This window comes from Stenella coeruleoalba (genome assembly GCF_951394435.1).
Source record: "Stenella coeruleoalba genome assembly, chromosome: 12".
In the NCBI taxonomy this organism is placed as follows: domain Eukaryota; kingdom Metazoa; phylum Chordata; class Mammalia; order Artiodactyla; family Delphinidae; genus Stenella; species Stenella coeruleoalba.
The window spans coordinates 7099686-7121232 of record NC_137158.1 but is presented as its reverse complement, the minus strand read 5'-3'; the positions used below and the strand labels follow the sequence as shown (position 1 = coordinate 7121232).

Genomic DNA, 21547 nt, shown 5'->3' with positions numbered 1-21547 from the left:
ACTAAAAGGTTTGAATGTGCAGCTCAAACTGTCACAGCTTCTGCTGACATAGGAAAAAGCAAAAAGAAAACAACAAAGGAACAGTGTTTTCCTAGGGACAGATCAGTCTTACCTAAAAACGCCAAGTCCAACAATCCAACCAACAATCTGTGATATTTATTAACACAGGACAGGACCATTATTTCACATGCACACTTGCCAATGAACTAAACTAAAAGACTTAATCAAATTTACAAGTTAATATTGTCAATGACAATAATAACAATATTTCTGGATGCCCCTCTTCATTTTCTTAATGGCTCTCATATATAGTACAGCTTTACTTGCCATAGAATCCTATGAGCTTCAGATGCCCAATTTTATTTTTGTAACTGAGCTAACTGAAACTCTTTCTGAGGGATGATGTGACCTGCCTGAAGTCAAGGCACATCTCATCCAGAAGGCAGCTATTCAGTCTTCTCAGTGCTCTTCCAAATACAAAGGACTCTAGAGAATTAAAGAAAATCTAAAGCCATGTTGCCAATTCTCTTGTTTATAATGGCAAAAGTAAAAGTTTCAGAAAAGCCAAAGTAAAAAAGGATGATCTTTTGAAAAATATTATATGGATTTATATTTGATTGATATTTTCTTACAGTAAGCCTTAGAATAAATGTTACCAAGCAGGCAGCAAGCAAGTTATTTTTCCAGGAGATCTGACTCTGCTCAGAAGGAAAAAGGGATTTGTTGCAGGCCAAGATGTAGGTTAGCAGTTTGCTTCATTTTAACATGTATACCAACCCTAAGAAATCAGGATATAGATTTTAACTTGTCTTAACCAATAAAATGTGACTCCATTTAAACCGTAATGTTATGGAGAAACGACTAGCCCAAAGGGACACAAATATTTTCAGGAAAATACACAGAAGATGAAGTTGCTGAGGTGGACAAAATACAATCAGCACAGCTTTCTGATTAGAGGGGCCCCAGGTCTTCCGGAGAACATCATTTGGGGCAATCACCCTTTGCCAAACAATCTGTGAATATCACTGGCTAGTCTGTTTTAAGAGAAAAACGATGATGTTGGGAACAGAGTGACTCACTTCTGAAATGACGAGGAAAGGAGAACAGATACGGCACCTTAACTCAGACTGTTTTTCTCAGGAATGTGAGGCTTCAGAGGGAAGAAAGGATGAAAGATACAGTGCATTTCTCCAGACTACATGACCCAGGAGGCAGTTTACTTTCTTTGAGGTCATTTAAATAAATTGATTACTTTTTTATTACAAATCAAAATTTTATTTGTTGCCTAAAGAAATCTCATGCAGTAAAGGGTTCCAGAATCATCCAATTACTGAAAGGTGACATTTATTGAGCCTGTACTACACAGTCCAAGAATCACGTTAACTTTTTACACTAATGACCTCATTCAATCTCTCAATTACCTCACTACAATAATCACCTCTTCACTGACAAGAAACCGAGGTTTAGAGAGATGCATAATGTTCTCTGCTAGAAATGGAGAAAGTGATGGTTTCCCCAGTGGCGCAGTGGTTGAGAGTCTGCCTGCCACTGCAGGGGACACGGGTTCGTGCCCCGGTCCGGGAAGATCCCACGTGCCGCGTAGCGGTTGGGCCCGTGAGCCGTGGCCGCTGAGCCTGCGCGTCCGGAGCCTGTGCTCCGCAACGGGAGAGGCCACAATGGTGAGAGGCCCACGTACCGCAAAAAAAAAAAAAAAAAAGAATTTGAAAGAGTGTTAATTTGTTATGACATAATATATATGAATTTTTCAGAAATGGAAAAGTTAAATTATTCACTTTTTTGAACTGACATTTATTTTCAACTTTTAGAAACTTGCTTGGCAAATGATTTACTCTTATATCCTAAGTAAAACTTTAATTTCTGATCTCCAAGAAGATCCACAGAATACTGTTCTGAATGTATCTGTTAAAAGGACTCCAAGAGCATTTTCAAACATATCAATATAAATGTTAAAGCTTCCCTTGCAAACGGTATCTTTATTCTTCATCATTCCTGTGATCTTCTCATAAGTCACTCTAGGTAGATTTATATTTATTAAATATTTAGTTAATTAATGCAGTTTAGCAGCGAATATATTCTCAAACTATTGAAAAACGTTCATCTTTTCAAATCATATTGCATGTAATACCTGTGAGAATTTAATGTCACAGATTCATGCATAAGTGACTGGGTGTGTGTGTGTCCCACAGATCAGATATAAAACACGTGGGAAGGAAACTGACAATTCAATGCATACCTGGATTTTCTTCAGAACATGATATAAAATGAAAAAAAAAAGAGAAAGTGTTTGTGTTCATTTTTGTTTTAATTTCTCAGTTGCTCAATGTTCTGTATAGCCCTGTTGGAATCCTGAAGTGTGTCTCTTATAATTAATGAGCATATTATAATCCAAACTTGAGAACAGGAGAGGCAGGGAAATAATGCAAGGCTCAGCCCAGTGTAACAAAACTTGCCCATGTACCATCAACATTCACTCCTGCTAAGGAACGCTCAGAGGTGTGTTCAAAGTTCACATCAGCTCACTGTTCCCTCCCACCTCTCCTGGAAAGGAACAAGGCTTCTCAATGTGGCAAAAGCCTACCTACTCAAACGAGAGGTTAATTATTACTACATAATTAACCTCGCTATAGAAAACTGTTAAGATTAATGAAGCAGTGATTATAAGCTCCCCTTGAACTACCCTAGAAATATTTGTTTACCACAAACACCTACATGTATATTGATAACAGATTCTCTACAAATTATTGCAATATGAGATCTAGGTAAACACATATAAATCATAGCCTATGTATCTGAAAAAAAAACAAGTAAGAAAGGAGAAAGAGGAAGAGGGGAAGGAGGGGGACGGAGGGAAGGAAGAATTAAGATAAAGAAAAGAAGGAAAGATCAAGGACAGGGATCAGAACAAGTTTCTACCTTTCAGCAAGAACTGCCATGCCAAAATGAATCCTTCCACCTTAGTTCTTTGACAATCATAACTCGGCAAGAGACCATGATACCCTCTCTAATCTGGGTGAGTTGAAAATATAGAAAAACCCAATAACTTTAAAAATATGTCAGAAGAACGGTCTCTTGTAATCTAAACATACACTGATTGTAGTTAATTTAGTATTAATTTTAATTAGGCTAAAACAAGTAAATACTGATAAATACTACCTAAAATGAGGTCCAGAGTGTTGCTAACAATAAGTACAAATTCAGCTACCCCAGAGTACACTGTAGAAAATGCAGGTAGGTGAGTTCCTCTCCGCAAAACATCACAGACCTGTCTGGTCACCACATCATCACAGCTCAATTACAGAACACACCACCAATGTAACTCTTCACCTTTTAGCGCCCTCATTAGCACCACCGTGCCCCAATCCTCCCTAACTGGACACTGTATCAGCTAGAATATGCTAGGTCAGGCTGCAGGAACAAAGACAAACTCCAAATCCCCAGTGTCTCAAAACAGAAAAGGTCCTTCCTGGCTCAGTCTTCAGGACCATCACAGATCAGCAAGGGCATGGGGAGGGGGCTCCTCTCCTTTCACACATTCAAGGATGCAGGCTGACACAGGAGACCCTTCTCTCTGGCACAGGTCTCCCTGCCAGAGGTCAAGTGACCTTGGTGGTCTGACTCCAGCAATGAAATGACCCAGCTCAGAGGTAAGGAGTGCCACTGCTGTTCACAACTCATTGGCCAGAGCGGGTCACATGACCTCATCCAACCACAACTGGTCCAGAAAACAATCCCTACCTGTGCCCAGAATGGTGGAAGGCTGGGACTATTGGAAGAGCACTAATAACACCTCAACTATCCACGCATGACTATGGAATGGCAACGCTAACATGCTTTCGGTTATTGTTTTAATAACCTGCTTCAGTTGTGCATATCCATTACGTGTGAACAATCAAAGGAACTCAAAATAAATCTCATGCCCTAATAACTTTAGTTTATTCCAAGAAGTTTGACCTTTTGCAACTGAACTGTTTGGGGATTAACAAAACATTGAGGAAGAGAGTCAGAATGAACACCATCAAAATATAGTACATTTATAAAGATTTAACGTTAGGGCTTCTAACTGTTTATCAATTAAAGTTTAAGATCCAAAGGGATTCTAAACCAATATTCATTTTTATCTAGGTAAACTCTAGTCTGTGAGCAAGAGGTATGATCGGAATAAGCGTATTTGCAGGTTTGGGAACTCCGGGTGGAAGAAGTTTGGAATACAGATGACGAGACAGAACGATGGAGAATTGGGGTGTTCATCCTGAAATCCTACATGCAGCCCCAGGACGAACTGACTCCAGAGAGACCATGAGGGAAGTGTTCACAGGACTGGCACTAGGGATGGGTCATGAACAGGTCTCTCATTCCACAAGTTTGACAGACAGGAGAAGGGGGGCAGTCTCACCTCTGGAGACCCTTTAAGCTAGGCTCTGAGCCTCCTCAACGAAAGCAGCTCTATTTTTTTGTTTTGTTTTGTTTTTTGTTTTTGCGGTACGCAGGCCTCTCACTGTTGTGGCCTCTCCCGTTGCGGAGCACAGGCTCTGGACAGGCAGGCTCAGCGGCCATGGCTCACGGGCGCAGCTGCTCCGCGGCATGTGGGATCCTCCCGGACCGGGACACGAACCCGCGGCTCCTGCATCGGCAGGCAGACTCCCAACCACTGCGCCACCAGGGAAGCCCGCAGCTCTATTTTTAAAAATCTTTTTTTTAATATACTGTCGTTTATTTAGAAAAAGAGTTTCCACTGCTAAGGGGAAAAAAAAAAAGCTGTATTAATTCACATCCTACACGTACTTATTTCTTTTGCATTAATCAGTTCTTGCTACTTAGTGGATTAACTTCTAGTCAGCTCCACCTCTGTGGTTTCTCTGGCCTAAGGATGCAGAGACCAGTGGCAAGGACATGTAATATTCATTATTGCCTAGAACTCATTTATGCCCTTCATCACCAACCGAACACCAAAATATAGTCATCAGAAAACTCCAGGAAAACCACTAAACAGAAAGAAGCCATACATTTTTAAGAAAATGGATTGTTACTATATTACAAGCTAAGGAAGGCATTAAAGTTCTATGCTGTACAAATGGAACAATAGTTCTTCCTGGCATTTACTTCAGATGGAAGAGCTGCACTTGGTTAATCTCTCACGCACCACTTAAAAAATATACAGTGTTTGCCCTCTTAAGTTACAAAAACCAAGGCCAGCCAGAGAGCTGACCACAGGCTGACATTTCTGTAAAGGAAGCTGACCTCTCTGGGAATCCAAAATAAACTGGAATTTCTCAGCCTACAGTGCAGAAATAGATCTTTGAAAATTTTCCAGATTTATGTGGAAAGATTATATAAACAGATTTCTGTCTTCCCAAGGTGCCCTCTTTTCCACACTACAATTATTATGAGCCAACATTAGAAGAAATATTTCCAAAAGCATCCACTGTATAATAAATATTTGTTATGTACCACTATTCAGAAAACAGAAGGTCAGAAAAAAAAAAAAGGTTAGCCCCTTTGTTTTTTTGAAGTTACTTTTCTTTTTGCCTCTCAGGACACCTCCTTGATGTGAAAGGCCACCTCAAGACCAACACAGTTAAGAGTTAAAAATTGCAATTTTCTTAATGAAATTATAAGGGCAAACTTAACTGCCTTGGTTTCTTTTTTTGCAATGAAACGAAAGAAAAAATGCCTTGTGTGAGTCTTGTTGGGTTTTTCATTGTTTTTGTCTTTGCTTTCAGGGGTATAGTGAAATCAACAGGCAAAATGATACCTATATTAGCAACTGAAATTCTGTTTTCATTTTATATTTCCATTATTATAATCATATAAAATTAAAACTAAATAGTAATCTGTCAGGATTTTTTTACGTTTTATATGCGAGCCTTGAAACTACCAACTTACAAAACTTTCTTTGAATACCCAGGCCAGTTTAAATGTTCTGCGGTCACATCAACACTGAAAAATTGTATGGAAGATGTATATGAATGTATACATGTTATGTGATTTTAAAACAAGCTAAGTAATCAACGAACCAACAGGTAAATATAGAAGAACTCTTGGAGGAGGGCCTAAACTCAATGGAGTTACGAAGATGAACACATATTGATCCTGAGTTAGGACCAAGTATAAAAAATACCACATCAACTGAGCTTTAAAAAATGACTGACTGGTTTTCACTTTCATTAACTCAATTCTTTAAATTATTATTATGTATTTATTTATTTAATAGGGCTGGCCCATATGCCAATCTCCAAAAGGGCTAATCATTACATAAGACCTTTAGCACATTAAAAGGAAGGATCAAAAGATCAAAACTTAAAATGCTGATTTCAGACCAATCCCAAAGTAATTAGAAATCACCTCACCACCAAAATCATACACTCCTGTACCAGTCAGGATCCTAGTAAGAAACAGACAGTGTCCTCAAGTTCAGTAATTTGAAAAGAGCACAAGGCATGGATAGAGGCTGGAGAAACCAAGGAGACAAGAGTACAGTCCTGGGGTGAGAATCAGGGGGCAGGCAGGCCTCAGGAGTGAGAGGAGAGAGGGGTCTCCAGAGAGCCCAGGGGAAGGACACCCCACAGGAGCCGTGACCTTCAGTACAGGGAGGGGACCCTGACCTCACTGCCCCAACCTACAGCAGTATTTCTCAGTGCACCATGGGATAACAAAAAAAATGTGACCTGTTATTTCTTTAAAACACAGATTGCCCTAGAGAAATAATGAAATGAAAATCCAAGACAGACCTTGATAAATCATTTTCCTAAATCTGGACAGACTCTGCACTTGAAACACATTTCTCTTTAAATTTAATGAGCTTAGACTGAAAATCAATCGTTTTTTGAGACCTGCATCACATTTGTTTAAATAATATAGGACAAAAAAAAAATCTAATGAATGAAAGCTCTGATTTGTACAGACTAGTCTGTATTCAGTAGTCTAGCAAAGTATACTCTGATTATTGTCTTGGCTGGATACCAGGTAATTTTTTTAAAATAATTAGAACTATCCCACCATCCTAAATGACTGTGTCTCTTTTACATTATAGAAATGGCATTAAATATAAACTCCAAGAACACTGAAATAATGTTCCCATGATACATCTGCAGATTGGGATTCCTTTAATTAGGTAAGATTTGGCCTAAGCTAATGCCTAAAGCCCCTTATGAATCTGAGAATTTGTGATTCAGATTCAAGTGTTCCAGAAACAGTGAGAAAACTCACAGCTTTGAAATTCTGTAGTTTTTCATTTGAACCAATTTGTATTAAAATTTTTAAAGAAAGGAAAGCCATGGTCAGTCTTCAGGGTATAAGCAGCCCATGTTGATAACAGGTGTCTCACACAGTTACTGCCTAAGTACAACAATTTGTGCCACAGACTTTGTAAACTGGAAAGCACTTTCTCAACGGCAGGTTTCATTATACTCTTTTAATTTATAAAACGTTTACTAAACCACTTTACGTCTTTATTTTCTTAAGAGCGATATGTAGATGAAGCTTCTCTTTAAAAATAGTTTATTAGAGAACAAACTATCCTTATTTATATATGCAAGCATAGAACTTAATTTTTAAATAAATTTTTAAATTTTATCAAATGTTTAAACATTATTTTAAAATGGAGGAACACCAGTAGAAATGTCATGAAATAAATACTCTAAACCATTCACCCAAGATGAACTACCCAGGAGAGCAAATATTTCTGTGACATTTCGATCACCTTAACATATTTATTGCTAAAAAGTAATTCACCAAGGTAACTTTCTCTGGTTGACTCCACAACTGTTTTAATGCTTTGGATTATGTCTAAGTGCGTGTAAACTGCATTCTCAACATTGTAATCTGGTTCCATCAGTGTTCCAATGTCTTATCCATGCACCCATTTGCTCAGTTTTCCCAAACAACTCTGTCTCCAAAGAAACTTGTTATCTAGAACAAATAATTTGAGACTATAATAGCCAAGATTAGGTTAGCAGCTAAATTAGTTCACTTAACATGGCAGAAACCAAAGAGTAACCATTTGGCCTTCGTATTTTACAACATGTTCCAATCATAAGGAATGTGTCGTAAGGCAGGGGTCCCCAACGCCCGGGCCGAGGACAGGTGCCGGTCAGAGGCCTGTTAGTTAGTGGGCCGCACAGCAGGAGGCGAGTGGCCGGCCAGCGAGCGAACCCCGTCGCTTGCATTCCTGCCTGAACCATACCTTCCCCCAGCCCCGACCGTGGAAAGACTGTCTGCCACGAAACCTGTCCCTGGTGCCAACAAGGTTGGGGACCGCTGTCGTAAGGGGTTGGTTATGAGGAAAATGCGAAAATGCACATCAGCAAACATGTCAGATTTCAGAAAAGACACCTATTCAGGGAATTAGTTTTGAGAGAAATAGCTCTCAAATACATTAGTAAATACTAATGTATTTACTATGCATTTGTTACTTAATTGCACTTTCTTTGCAAATTAGAAATATATTAATTATTATTTAATATAAATATATTATATCTATAATAAAAATAATTATATAATAAATATATTACTTTTCTATTTATAATATATTATAAATATATTTATAATAATAAATAATATAATATTTTACTTTATTATTATAAAGGTTAATTATTATTAACCTTTATCAGATATGTAGCTGGTCATTCTCTGCATGTGAGCAAAATTCCTGAATGACAGTTGAAAGATAATTGAACATACAGCATTTAGCATTTAATTGAACATACAACAGTTAGCATTTTATGGAGTCTTATAGATGGCATTCTGTAATTCTGCTTTAAGAAAATATCAGAAGCTGCAAATGAGTAGTAACAAAATTTTTAAATCTTCTTTTCAATACCTGAATATGCAAGCCTTTGGGGGACTCTTAGGGCTCATTGGCCTATAACAACTGATCATAATTCAGTGGGAAAAAAAATGCCAAAAAAGTTCTACTTTTTTCCAAATGATTTAATATAGGCTTAATGTTTCAAGATAATTCCTTTACAAAACAGATCTCAAAACATGAACTTAACTTTGCATAATGCAGCAGAGTAAAATACTTAGAAACTGTTTAATTTACATTTAAATTTTACAGACTTTACAAAGGATCAGCAATGATATCCAAAGGACAGCTTCCTAGCCCTGGGATGTCTCGCAGCACTAGCTTGGTCTATTTGATGTATTAGTCATGCCACCATCAGCACAAAGGTATTGAAATGGGACCTTTTCTTTTCTTTTTCTTTTTTTTTTTTTGCGGTACGCTGGCCTCTCACTGTTGTGGCCTCTCCTGTTGCGGGGCACAGGCTCCGGACGCGCAGGCTCAGCGGCCATGGCTCACGGGCCCAGCCGCTCCGCGGCATGTGGTATCTTCCCAGACCAGGGCACAAACCCGTGTCCCCCACATCGGCAGGCGGACTCTCAACCACTGCGCCACCAGGGAAGCCCGGGATCTTTTCTTTATATAATACAAAACAGACATAACTTCAAGATGTTTAATGACCCTTTGTTAAATGCCCTAAATTCCTAAAAAAGTTCAAATAATTAAATGGCAACCTACTTCATTATATTATCAATCCTCCATCATTTGTAGCTAAAAGATAATAAAAAAGAGGTTTCAAAAACTGAATTGAGGGCCTAATATAACTCGAGCATTTGACTAAGTGTCTTTCATGTGCAATCTCATTTAATACAACACGCCACTACAGTATAGATTGCTGAGTCAAGCTCAGTAAGCACAGTCTCTTGTCAAAGATGCTACGAGGTGGCTGAGTCACTCTCAGGGCCCAAGTGCATCTTACACCAAAATACACCTTTCATTTCAATGAAGTGACCACAGTTAGAAAAACTGAACACACCTCTCTGATTTGTATTAGTTAATTGAATTAGTAAGACATTTCCACAGGGCTGACAGGAACTAAAATATTCCAAGCCATTAATTTTATTCATTTTGTTTTTATTACTACATAATGTCATATCCTGTTCTTCTGTACCCTGAGGAATAAGCATTACTAGCAACCCAAGAAGAGAAGTAGTTGACACAGCAGAACACAGTTCTGAGGTGGACATACAGGTTTAAAACTGGCTCTCTCTGTTCAGAATCTTTAAACCCAGCTCGTGGTATTTTGAAAAAGTAAGAAAGGCTGATTTTTGAACAAACATTGATTTTCGATCCAAGGGCCAGATGACTTTTACAGGAAATACATATCAAAGTGACTCTAAAGAAACCTATATTCTATAAAAGTATTCCGTTTAACAATAAAATCACTTCTATTAGGAAATGAAGCATAGGAATGCATGAAGCTAGATTCTAAGTAAAGTAAAATTCCCATCTCAATTTTGAAGAAAACCAATCTACGGCACATTTATCTACAGCCACCAATAAAACTGTAACGGGGAAGAACCAAATCTGACTCCATGTTGGATCTGTTTCTTTTACTTTAACCTTTGCCTTCCTTTGCTGCTTTTGTTCTCTAAAAGGACACCGTTTATACATAATGGCCTGCCTCAGGGAACCCTGCCCCTCTGCCTGAATGTTAAACCAAAGTGCCTTTGTTCAGGGAAGCATCCTGACCCTGTCCACCGGTGGATGGCTGCAAGAAAGAAGAAATTAGCACCTCCCTTCCTCGAGGCTGGCCGTTCCAGGGGATATTTGCAAGACTTATGGCCTTTTTACTTTACTTCCTCATCTCCTCCCCCTCTCTGTGCTATAAAAGAAACTGGCATCCAAACCCCAATAAGGTGGTTATTTTGAGACTTTAGTCTGCCATCTTCTTGGTCTGTCAGCTTTCCAAATAAAGTCATATTCCTTGTCTCAACACCTCGTCTCCGATGTATTGCCCTGTCATGCAGCAAGCAGAGAGAGCCTGGACTCAGTAACAAAACCTGCCTGACACACGTGCATACACAAACATTTTCTTGTTACTATTTTAATTTACTGTCTACGAAAAGAATGTTGCCATATGATGGAATTTTTATTAATACTATATATCTGAGTCACTTCCTAAACTGTTTGACAAAATTCTACAATGGCAAAAGTAAAAATTAGGGCATCTTACTTGGCCAGGCCTACAATTTTAGTAATATTATACTATTACTATATGTATAGATTACAACGTAAGTAAAAGGAGTAGGTAACAGAAGCACTGAACTTGACCTGCAAGTATTCTTCCTCTTTCTCGGAAAGAGTTTGCATACGCTTCTCTTCAAATTGTGGAAGAAAAGATTTGGGAAATGTCATTTCTGGAGAAGTAATGCTAGAGCCAGAAGAAAGAAATGTCGATGGAAATGAAGGCAATTAAACAGATAGAAATTTGGCAAATTTTCTTACCCCTGTTTTTGCAGACAGCTGTGTATAGAAAGTTTTATTTATCATTAATCTAATCTATTAAAATAAACACATAGGTAATTAAGACTATTTCTCAATGACTCCATTCTTCTTGTTCTTTTAAAAATGTTATTAAACAATACCTTGAGATAAGGTATTGTTATATAAATAATACATTAATGGAACTGGAAATGCTATAAATGGTAGCCGTCTCAATTTATTGCTATCTTTCCTATTGAGTTGTTTTGTTTTGTTCATTTAACATTCGTTTCAACCAATATTTATTGAAGGTCTGTTTAGACTGTGCTAGACTACTGGAAGACCAAGTCTGTACACTTGAAGAACTCGCAAGACTAGTAGAGGAAGATGGAAAAAGAAATGGAAATATGCGCTAGAACAGAAGCACAGTATGTTCAAAGGGCTGTGGGTCCAGGCAAGGGGCAGGGCAAACTGTCACATACAACATACTCAGTAGATCTTTCTACATTCTGATAAAGAGTGTGGGATCACCGCATTTACAAAGGAAGTAAGATCAAAGGAGGGTAAAGAGGAAGGGGAAAGGTGGCTGAAGCAGTACTGAGGACAAAAACAGCAAAGGTAGAAAGAAATGAAAACACTTAAAATGAAACACACAAATTGCTCTAGACATGCAAATGCACACACAAACACAGGCTAGATTTCACACAGGCACATGATGAGACTTCCCTTGGGCGGCTGATTACCAAGGATTAGCAGAGGCAGAATGAAAAGACAAATAAGTGTGTGTGTTCAGATTTCCTGGAATCTATACAGGGATCCCAATCTCCCTTCACATAAGTAGCTCCATTGATGTAAGCAGGAAACAAAGGTTCCATTAAGGCTTATTATGTGATTTAGATATGCTGGTGTGGAATTTTTCTCTCCAAACTGTTTAAATTACTTATTTCAAGTGAAGTACGAAGAAATAAGATCATACATCACCTTTTATATTTTAGCTAGATAGTCCAGAATCATCTTTGGTAAGAGTCCTACGAAACATATTAAAGACCTCATGAATCAATGTCAGTCTTGCCCCATACTCATATCTGAAAACCAGGTAAATAGCAACGTTATTGGAGTTTTCTTTTAAAAATGGTTATATACACTGTATGTAGATAGCTTTTTTAAAACAACTGCCTGAAATAAGACAACATTATTTTTAAAAGGCTTCACTTTGTTGATTTACTTGGTTTTCAAAACTTCACGTAAAAATTGGGAAATGACAACAAAGTCTCTATAATCACATGGCACCCTCAAATATGTCAAATACAATCTTAAATAGGAAGACACTGAAATACACTAAAATCTCACACTTTAATGAAGCACCATTCAGTAATTTACTTTTATAATGTATTCAAGATAAAATTTGTCATTGTTGGTGTTGTCACTTCAAACAGTGACAGTCATCTTATTATTTTCTGGCTATGAAATTCTTAAGTACATGAATGTATTATTAACAAATATCTTAGTAGAAATCCTATCAATATCCCATTGCTGGGAGCCCATAGTTTCCTCAAATACTAACTAAATATGATAATTCCAGTGGACACATATTCCAAAATATTCAGTATTTAGTATACCTTTGCCATCACTAACAGCATCACGTAAAAAAATTCTGAAGCTGCGTTTACTGAGTGTAAAGACCCTTCTGTCAACTTTGTGCCACCTCTATGATATAATAAGCATCAAAATATTTCTACTCTAAGCTTCCGAGTCAGTACTTATTACAGTGAATAAAATGGGAGTCAAAAACCATGGAGAATAATTTTGTATATATTCCCCTGATGATTTACAGGATGGTTTATTTTTCATAGAAAATAGAAATCATAAAGTACTATAAAATATAAGTGGAATTTTTAAAACCCCATTTTAGAAGTTGGGATTACATGTTAACCAAATAAAGTAAAGACATTTTGTAATAAAATTAGATATGAGTAGCACAACTATATGTAATTATTACATATAGCCCTCAAGCCCTGTGAATATCATTACGTGGTAGTGTACTTGAAATAGTATTAAATAATTCTTTCATAAGATTTTACATATCATTTATATCAACTATTTAAGATGTAATGTACTTTGCATAAATTTGACTAAGTTACGCATCTGCAGATTTTCACAGTCCTTTCCTACAATGCAGCTTAGCCTAAAAGGTCTTCTTTGAATGAGGGAAAGAGTGCTATACACATATTTTATAAGACTTACTTATAAATGCATCAGCTACAATTATGTCATCAGGAATTACTTATCGTTACCTTTCTGACTCAGAACACCTAAACAATTCAAGAGCACAAATGTAGAATACAGAGACTATAGGCTGTGCAATTTTACTGATACAGCATATATTCTTCCCCATTACATAAACTTTTCCTTGTCAGTTCTATTAACGTGCTAACAATTTTCATACAGTCTTTGAATGGTCTGTGGAGGTATTTCGTTCTCATTTCGCCAGCTAATTAGCCAAAAGAAATGTACGTTCTCCCCCATGATTTAAACATCTAATGTCTAAAATCACTCTTATTCTTCGTCGTATACTAAAACGAATGGCCATCTAGTCCAAATTCTATAAATTCCAGCATTGTCCTAACCCACATCTCATGATCATGACCAGCAAAATCTCTGAAAATCATGCTTAGTGTGCACACGACTTTGTTTTTTGTCACTTGTCACCATTCACAAAAAAGGGTTGTACACCTGGATTCTCTTTCCACTGTCATCTGCAGTCAATTTGATGATAAAATTTTAACTACTGAAGATACAGATTTTCTCAATTTTATTGGAACAGCAATAAAACAAACGAGCAAAAAACTAGTTTCTGGTGTTAATTGTCTTATTAGCCAGCTTGTAACATCACGCTTTCCTCGCGTACTGTAGCTTCTCATTCTAGGGGACATTAATTGGTTTTAAATGGTGTTAAATACCATCCCTGCAGTTGCAAGTGCTTCTTTGGGATTTATACTGGAGAAAAGAACTCCTGTAATTTAAAACCACTTTGCTTTCTTCAGTCACAGCTGTTAGGGAGACACTGACCTGTAGAAATCTTAAAGGTTTTTCACCCCTTTCCCAGTGCCATTAGTCTGCATTTATTTTCTAAGGCTTCTTTGCCCCTTGTGCCATGGCTCTTCCGTAACTCCCATCCCCCAAAATGCTTTCAGAAGAAAAATCACCGCTTCTCGCTGGTTAAGCCCTTTTCTCTCTCTTTCCCCACCCCCTGCCCCTTACAAAACCTTGGCTACCCTTAAAGAAAATTCTCCAACAACGTGTCAATTTTATATTGGCCACAAAGACAACTTCTGTTGGGAGAGGGGAGGAAAGAGGGACTGGAGCTTGGCTGTGCCTTTCCACAGACAGGGATCTTTGTGGCGATCGGAAAACACTTCCTGCATAAAAATTCAACACACTCTCTGGGTGCAGGGCTGGGGAGCAGAAGCGACTATGTACCAGCAGTGCCCTCAAACGAATGGAACTCATGCCCTAACCTTCCAAACCGGAAAGTCATTTTCTCTCAAAATGTGTCAGCTTTTTTGCCTTATTAAACATAATCCACTGTCTCAGATCCCGGGGCAGCTCCCCCTCCAGCGTCTGGGTGAAAGCTGTAAATCACTCCTGTACTTTCTCTCCTTCCTCTGCATCTCTCCTTTCTGTTGCACTGTTTTTGCATCTAGCTCGGCTCTGAGGAGCTCCCGTTCCTCGTGGGTACCCGCGAACGGGATACCAGGTCTTGCAGGACCCGCCTGTGTTAATTCCGCCCCCTCCCCCTGCCACGTGACTTCACTGCCCGGAGACCCGAGTCTGCACCCCCAGTGAGCTTCCCTGGACGAAAAACCCGGCACGTGGGCTCCTTCCCAGGCCTGGGGAGGAGGGGCACCCTCGCCCTCCTGTGTCGCCAAGTCATTTGGTCCACACAGACTTGCCACTGAGTTTGTGTCACCTTTCGGTCACGAAGCCCCAAGTTCCAACCTGGAAAGGGGTCACGGAAGGGAGGGTGGGCCGGAGGTGAAGGGAGAAGTCTACAGATCCATTCACAGGTGTGTGTGTGTGTGTGTGTGTGTGTGTGTGTGTGTGTGTGTGTGTCCGTCTCCCAGAGGGGCTGCAGCCTAATAAAGCGCCCCCCACCCATCCCTCCTCACCGACCTCCGGCGCAAACTGGCTCCACGTTTTAGCATCTCATTTCCCCTGAACATGCCACTCGCACCGGGCGTCAGGTTGCTGAGCGCTATCCCATCCTCCCCGCCCCATCTCTCAAATCTTGAAACGTAAAACTAGCTTTAGGAAGATCACAAGTCAAATCAATCCAAGGTTGACAGAGGAAAGGGGCAAGGGTTGGGCCGGTGTGTGACACAGCACGTTTTAACTCCATCCCCCGGCACCACTCCCCGCCCAGCTCCCCCTCTCGGCCGGCGCTTACCTTCTTTGGGCGGTCGCTTGGCCTCCCTGGTAAGATTGCAGACCTGGGTGGTCTGCAGCTCTTGGGTCAGGCAGCCCTCGGTCTGCTCATTCAGGGGTAACACCACGTTATTTAACAAAACCAGCGACTGGTCGTCGATTCCCCACTCTCCCAAGTGCTGAGGGCAGGTGCATTTTGTATACATGATCCCGCAGGTCTCTGTTCTCCCATTTTCTGATTTCAAGCAGCTCTCCAACCAAGTGCATAATACGTGGCAACCAAACTGGCTTGGGCTCACCTTGTTCAATACCAAAAACTCAAAAAAAGATTTCTGATCTTCTTCCCCTTTTTTCTGTAATCCTGGGAAATCGGTTGGAAAGACCCGACGTATTTGAATAAAATTTTTATCATACTGTAGAAAAACGAAAGCATTCTTGGATTCGCAGAGTTGCATTATAGAATGATTCTTTCTTAAAAGATCCTTGATTTTTTCATGGGAAAAATGATCAAACTGATAAGCCAAGAGGGAAAAGTTAGAGCAGCTAAGGTCCTTTTTGGAAAATTTCAGGTAAATGCTATATTTGGTTGGATCTGGATTTTCCAGCGTCCAAGTGCAGTTTGTAAAGTTTTTGGGAAACATTTCACTTACAGAATACGATCCATAAATGACTCCTTTCACCAAAGTTGAACACCAGAAGTCTTGGGCAGCATTAAATCCAAACATAACCAGGAGATAGGTGGAAAATATATAAATCAGCAGGTTACGAACAGCCTTCATCCTATGTCATTTGGCCTGTAAAGATGGCAATGAAAGAAAAATGCAAGTAGGAGTCTACGCGCATCGAAAAAAAGAAACTCCTTTCAATATCACAGCCAGCTGTTTTCAAGATTTCAGTAAAAAACCCTTTTTAAAAGAAGGGCAGGTAATTTTTATTTTATAACGCACGAAAATTATCTGTTGCTGTGTGAACAGCGCCCTCACGTGGTCATTCACAGTGGCCAAATTCCCTACATTCAATATAAGAATAATATTCAATAGATTATTAATAGGAATGCTCTTAATTTATCTACCAAGATTTCCTTCAAGTGCGTGGTGATTCTATTGAAAGAAGAGGAAATTTTTGTTTTTTTTAATGTAACAGCCTAAATGTTAATTTTTGAGATATTTTTAAGCAGGCTATACAAACCTTTTCTCCCCCCTTAGCCCTCTTCCTGCAGTAAACAACACCACACAAAATCTAATCTGATAATCGGAGAACAGCTATCGGCATATTATTTTTTTTCTTTTAAATGTGAAAAGCAATTATGATCCATGATAGCCTCAATTTTAAAAGCACAAATGATAATTTGTTGCAGCTGAAACATCATCACCCAAATCGTCTTCACAGGGGCCACTGGGTGAACTGGTGGGAAATTCCTGTGCAAAAATACAGGTATTCGTGTGGATTAACAGAATTTGTAAACCATCATCCAAGAAAGGGCAGATACATAGGGAAGACCTGCTTTTGGACATTATCATTGAGAAGGCAGTCATTTCAATGTGACATGCCCTCTTGGGATATATAAAGTAGACCACTATATTAATATCTGTATCCAAAGGCGATGTCCGTGAAAAATCCCAGAACCACAGTAACTGAGTTGGTTTCAGCTTTATTTTTTTTTTAATAGGGCTATTTTATCTAGAGTTATCTACTGGTATTTAAGATTTACACATGGTACATAAAAGATATTAGCTTTGTCTTTCCTAGCCGATTTCAACTATTGAATTGTTCCCTCTCCAATAACAGCTTCAAAGCTCCTTTTTTTCTCTATTTTTTTAACCTGGCCTTGCATAATACAGTAATCCTTGGTTATATTTACCTCTGTAAGTTGTCATCCAAAAGTAACTTGAATATTTTTCAGCTGTAACCTTTAAGAAGTTATTTCTTAGAATAAATGACACTGCTTTTTTTTTTTTTTTTTTTTGCTTAGCTTTTGAGCTAAGTGATGCCAAGTTAATTTTAAAAGTCTTTAGGCTGCAGTCTCTTCCACTGGTCTGTAAACAGAGACAGACACACAGACATATAGATAATTAAGAGTTTTCATGTCTTTGCCTGGGTCCTCTCTGAACCAAAGGATAGAAACCCTCTTCCTTCCCGTTGCATAACATACACCAACGCATGCACACAAAATCCAGTGACTTAAGTCCCTGAAGACAGATCTGCATTCCCCAGTTCATAATACAAATTCTAAGTTTTGATATAAGCAAAAACAACCCCAACTCTAAAATCTCCACATAGCAGCAGTTTAAAATAACATCAGAATTGCGGGGACTATCAAAACAGTGTTTTCCTAATTCAAACATACAGTTCAATGAATAATGTATTTTCTTCTTGAGAAAATGAAGCCAATGAGCATGTAAAGGTTAAAAAATAGGGAAAGTTATAAGAAATTCTGGAAGGAATTTTCCTTTTTTTTTTTCTCTTTTTTTTTTTTTTTTTTTTGCTGTAGCACTTTGCAGGCAATGCAGGTCTGCGCAGTGTTCTTCAGGATAGAGTGTAGGCGTTGAGAGCCAATGTGACAATAAGTGTCTAAATTAGGAATTCCATCCATGAAAGGGGGCTTCATTTTATAATCGCCAACTCAAAAAGGGGTCTATTTCTTTTCCTAATGAAATCCGGTACTTTTTCTTCCATCTATTTGACGGTGCAAGTCTGCATTTCTGTGCTCATCAAGGATTAGAAAGAGTGAGGAAATGGCTCTGATTTCGCTTTCAAGCCGGCTCAAGAAAGCCCCCTCAACGTAATGCTCTTTATTTTAATCATTCAGCCTTGGTGTACGGAGTCTCCTTTAATTCTAACTAATCACAGATGAATCACTGAACTGTCGCTGCCACCACCCCCAGCCCTCGCCAGCCCCCGCCTGCAGGGCCACTTCAAACAACTGTATTTCTCCCTTTAAGAAAGAAAGACGAGGGTGCGGGTGTCGAAGGGCCCGGCCCCCGAGGTTTCAAGGATGTGGCATTTATTTATTTATTTGCTTGTTTCCTGCTGAGAGGCAAAGCGGCGTTTAGTTTAGCTCTCCTCAAAACTGATTCTCTGGATGACACTTTTCAGTCGAACATAGACGGCGCCATCACTCCACTGAATTTTTTTTTCCCCAATGAAAGACCCACGGCCTCCCCTTATCTTAACTTCCTTTTAACCTGAAATTTCTCCCCATCAAATTACCCCAATCACACACAACTGTCAGGTTTTGTAGGTCTCCCTGCCGATTCCTTCCAACCCAGCACATTTCTGGAAAACCAGACTTCCCCAACTTTTCAACTGCGGCGTTTAAGTAAATGCAGGCAGTCGGGTTTGCTCGCAGCCTCTCCATCCGCCAGCAACAGCCTGGCCTTTGCAGGTCTTCCCTCCGCAAACACCCGGCGGAAAGCTCCTCGGTGGTGCCCCCGGCAGAGGGAAGGTGACCCCCGGACCCCCGTCCTTACCTTCCACTCCGAAAGCTCAGGGAGGCTCTTGCTCTAAGACACCAGCACAGGCACGCGTCCCAGCAACAGTGACGGAGAGACTCCCCTTCGGTCCCAAGCACCGTTGCCCATTTTCCCCGGCTGAGCTTCAAAAATCAGGATTGATTTTTTTCTAACGCACTCATAAGAGAAGCAAAAGATGTGGGGCGGGGGGTAAGAATCAAAGAGTGGAAGGGTGGGAGAAAAAAGCCCCCAGGACCCCGGAGCCTAAGCCGTAGCCAAGTGAATCCAACCTCCAACCCAGGCGGGGGCGGGGGGAGCCCCCCGAAGACAGACACTAAGGAATCAAAAAAAAAAAAAAAATGCAAGTGGCTTAAGAGCGAGGATTTGCTTTTCCAAATCTACCCCCCAGTAAACCGGTCAGCCAAGAAGCCGAGAAAGCGCTGAGACGAGAAGCGGCGGCGGCTGCTAAGGCAGATTTGTTGGGGGCGGTGGGTTTATTACGGGAGTGTTCGTGGTCGCCTCGGAAGGCTGGAGCTCATGCTTTCTCCTCTTTCCGCTCTCCTCCCGCCTCCTCCTCCCCCCTCCCCCCCCACCGCAGGTACTGATGGACTGACGGCGACTAAGGAGAGGGGAAAAAAATCCGCGACTGGTGATGTCGGAAAGCTGTTTGAACGCCGGGCGAGAAGGGAGGCGCGGGAGGGAGCGAGATAGTAAAGCTCTGTCTCGGGTGTGCGCGCGGCGCGCGGCGCTCGCTCTACCCGGGCGCGCGAGGGAGGGGGCGCGCGGCCCCGAGGCGCGCGCCGGGCCCCGCGTGCTCGTGGGCGCGCGCATGCAGCGCGGTGAGCCCGGCGGCCGCCTGGGGTCCGCGAGCGCAGCGCGGCCGCGGCGCCTCGCTGAGCTCCGCCTGGGCCCTGGCGGGGCGCGGAGAGAGCGGCGCGGGAGGGCGGCGGGAGGAGCTCCAGTCCGGGCCGCGGTGCGCCTGCACGTCACGGCTGCTCCGAGCCCAGCACGTCCCGGGAGCGGTGCTTTCTGCGCCTGGGAGGTCTGTGCCTCCTCAGTTCCCAGCGCCGCTGCCGACGGCGAGCGGCCGTCAGAGAAACTCCCGGGGAGGCGAGGCCAGGGGGGTTGCGGAGGACGGGAAGGCGACTCCCGGGGCTGGGGAGTAAATGCCACACTTGATCGTCTTTCTTTCTTTCTTTCAGCGCCGACCTGTCGCAGCGCTCATTTCCGCACCGGGATTCGGAGGGATGGATTGCCCGCCGCGGAGGGGGCAGGTCTCGGCCTTCGAACTACTTGCGTTCCCGGGTGGAACAATCCTAGTTTTTCTCAGCGAGGCTGCAATTAACATCTTAACTTGCTCTGGCTGATAGCGGCGACCGAGGTTGGGCGTGTGCGTTGCTTTCTGCATGGCAATGGGATCGTGGTTATGGGGTCTAAACTTTTGTTTTCCTAATGTTTCCGATTCTTTTTTCGAGTTTCCCTAGTAACAGTTTGGGGACGCAGATGGGAAGGAAGGAGGGAAAGGAGGAGGAGAAATGACCAGATTCTCGATTTATCAGGGAAAGGGGGATAAATTTCCACCTCTCCCCACCTCGATTTTCTTGCTTTCTGGACAGTTGGCTGACAGGTATTTGATGAATTAGATTACAGTACGTGCTGCAAAAGGTCATTCTCCTACCGATTATGCCTCTACTTGTAAACGCAGTTGGTGGTTTGCAAAACAGGTGCTAAAATAGTGCGTTGAAGTGGTGGGAAGAGACCACACTAGGTAATTCATATAAAGTGTGGAGTCTTCCTATGGGCGAGTTGCTTGAGCGACAGGTGAAGTTGAATAAAACAAATTCCCACCATTTTCTCTCCGTACTTTTTCTGCATTTTTTCTTCCTCTTGTTGTTCCTCACGCCTGGGGCGATTGGATAGCCAAGAACATCATTTTAAAAGAGGATTGTAGTGCAAACAGGGAGGTGCGCTACAGTGATCTTCTATTCACAGGAGTTGTTTGAAATATTAAAATTGGCCCTTTACTGCTCAATACATATTAATAGGGTGACCCTCTTTAAGTCTTTTTCTTCTGGGACAGGTGTTCAGAATAACACTCTGTAAGGGAAACAGTTAAGCATTCCCCATCCAGCAGGCTTTAACCATGTTCCAGGAGAATTCACTGCTGAGAGAGCCGCCTGGGTGGCGTTTTGGTTTTGTGTCGTTTTTGGTTCATTACAGTATTTTGTATTCATTTAAGAGAATGCGAAAGGAAAATAAGCTTTATGTCCAGGGCGTAATCCAAAACATTGTGTCTTCAGCAAACACTTAAAAAAAAAAAACACAAACAACATTCAGCGACAGAAAGAAGAAACACATTTCATTTATTTCAACTTCCACAGAGATT

At 40.9% G+C, this 21547-nt stretch overlaps 1 protein-coding gene across 1 annotated transcript in view; it reads right to left on the bottom strand.

Annotated features, from left to right (window-relative positions):
- Nucleotides 1-19735, bottom strand: part of ADGRB3 (adhesion G protein-coupled receptor B3) — an 802351-nt gene extending 782616 nt beyond the window's left edge. The window contains exons 1-3 of the mRNA XM_079939099.1: nucleotides 19180-19735; nucleotides 17571-17745; nucleotides 15732-16503 (exon numbers count right to left, since the gene is read on the bottom strand). Of these exons, the coding sequence (XP_079795225.1) occupies nucleotides 15732-16488 (757 nt within the window). The 5' untranslated portion in view covers nucleotides 16489-16503; nucleotides 17571-17745; nucleotides 19180-19735. The remainder of the gene's footprint in view (nucleotides 1-15731; nucleotides 16504-17570; nucleotides 17746-19179) is intronic.
- Between the last annotated feature and the right edge of the window lie 1812 nt (nucleotides 19736-21547).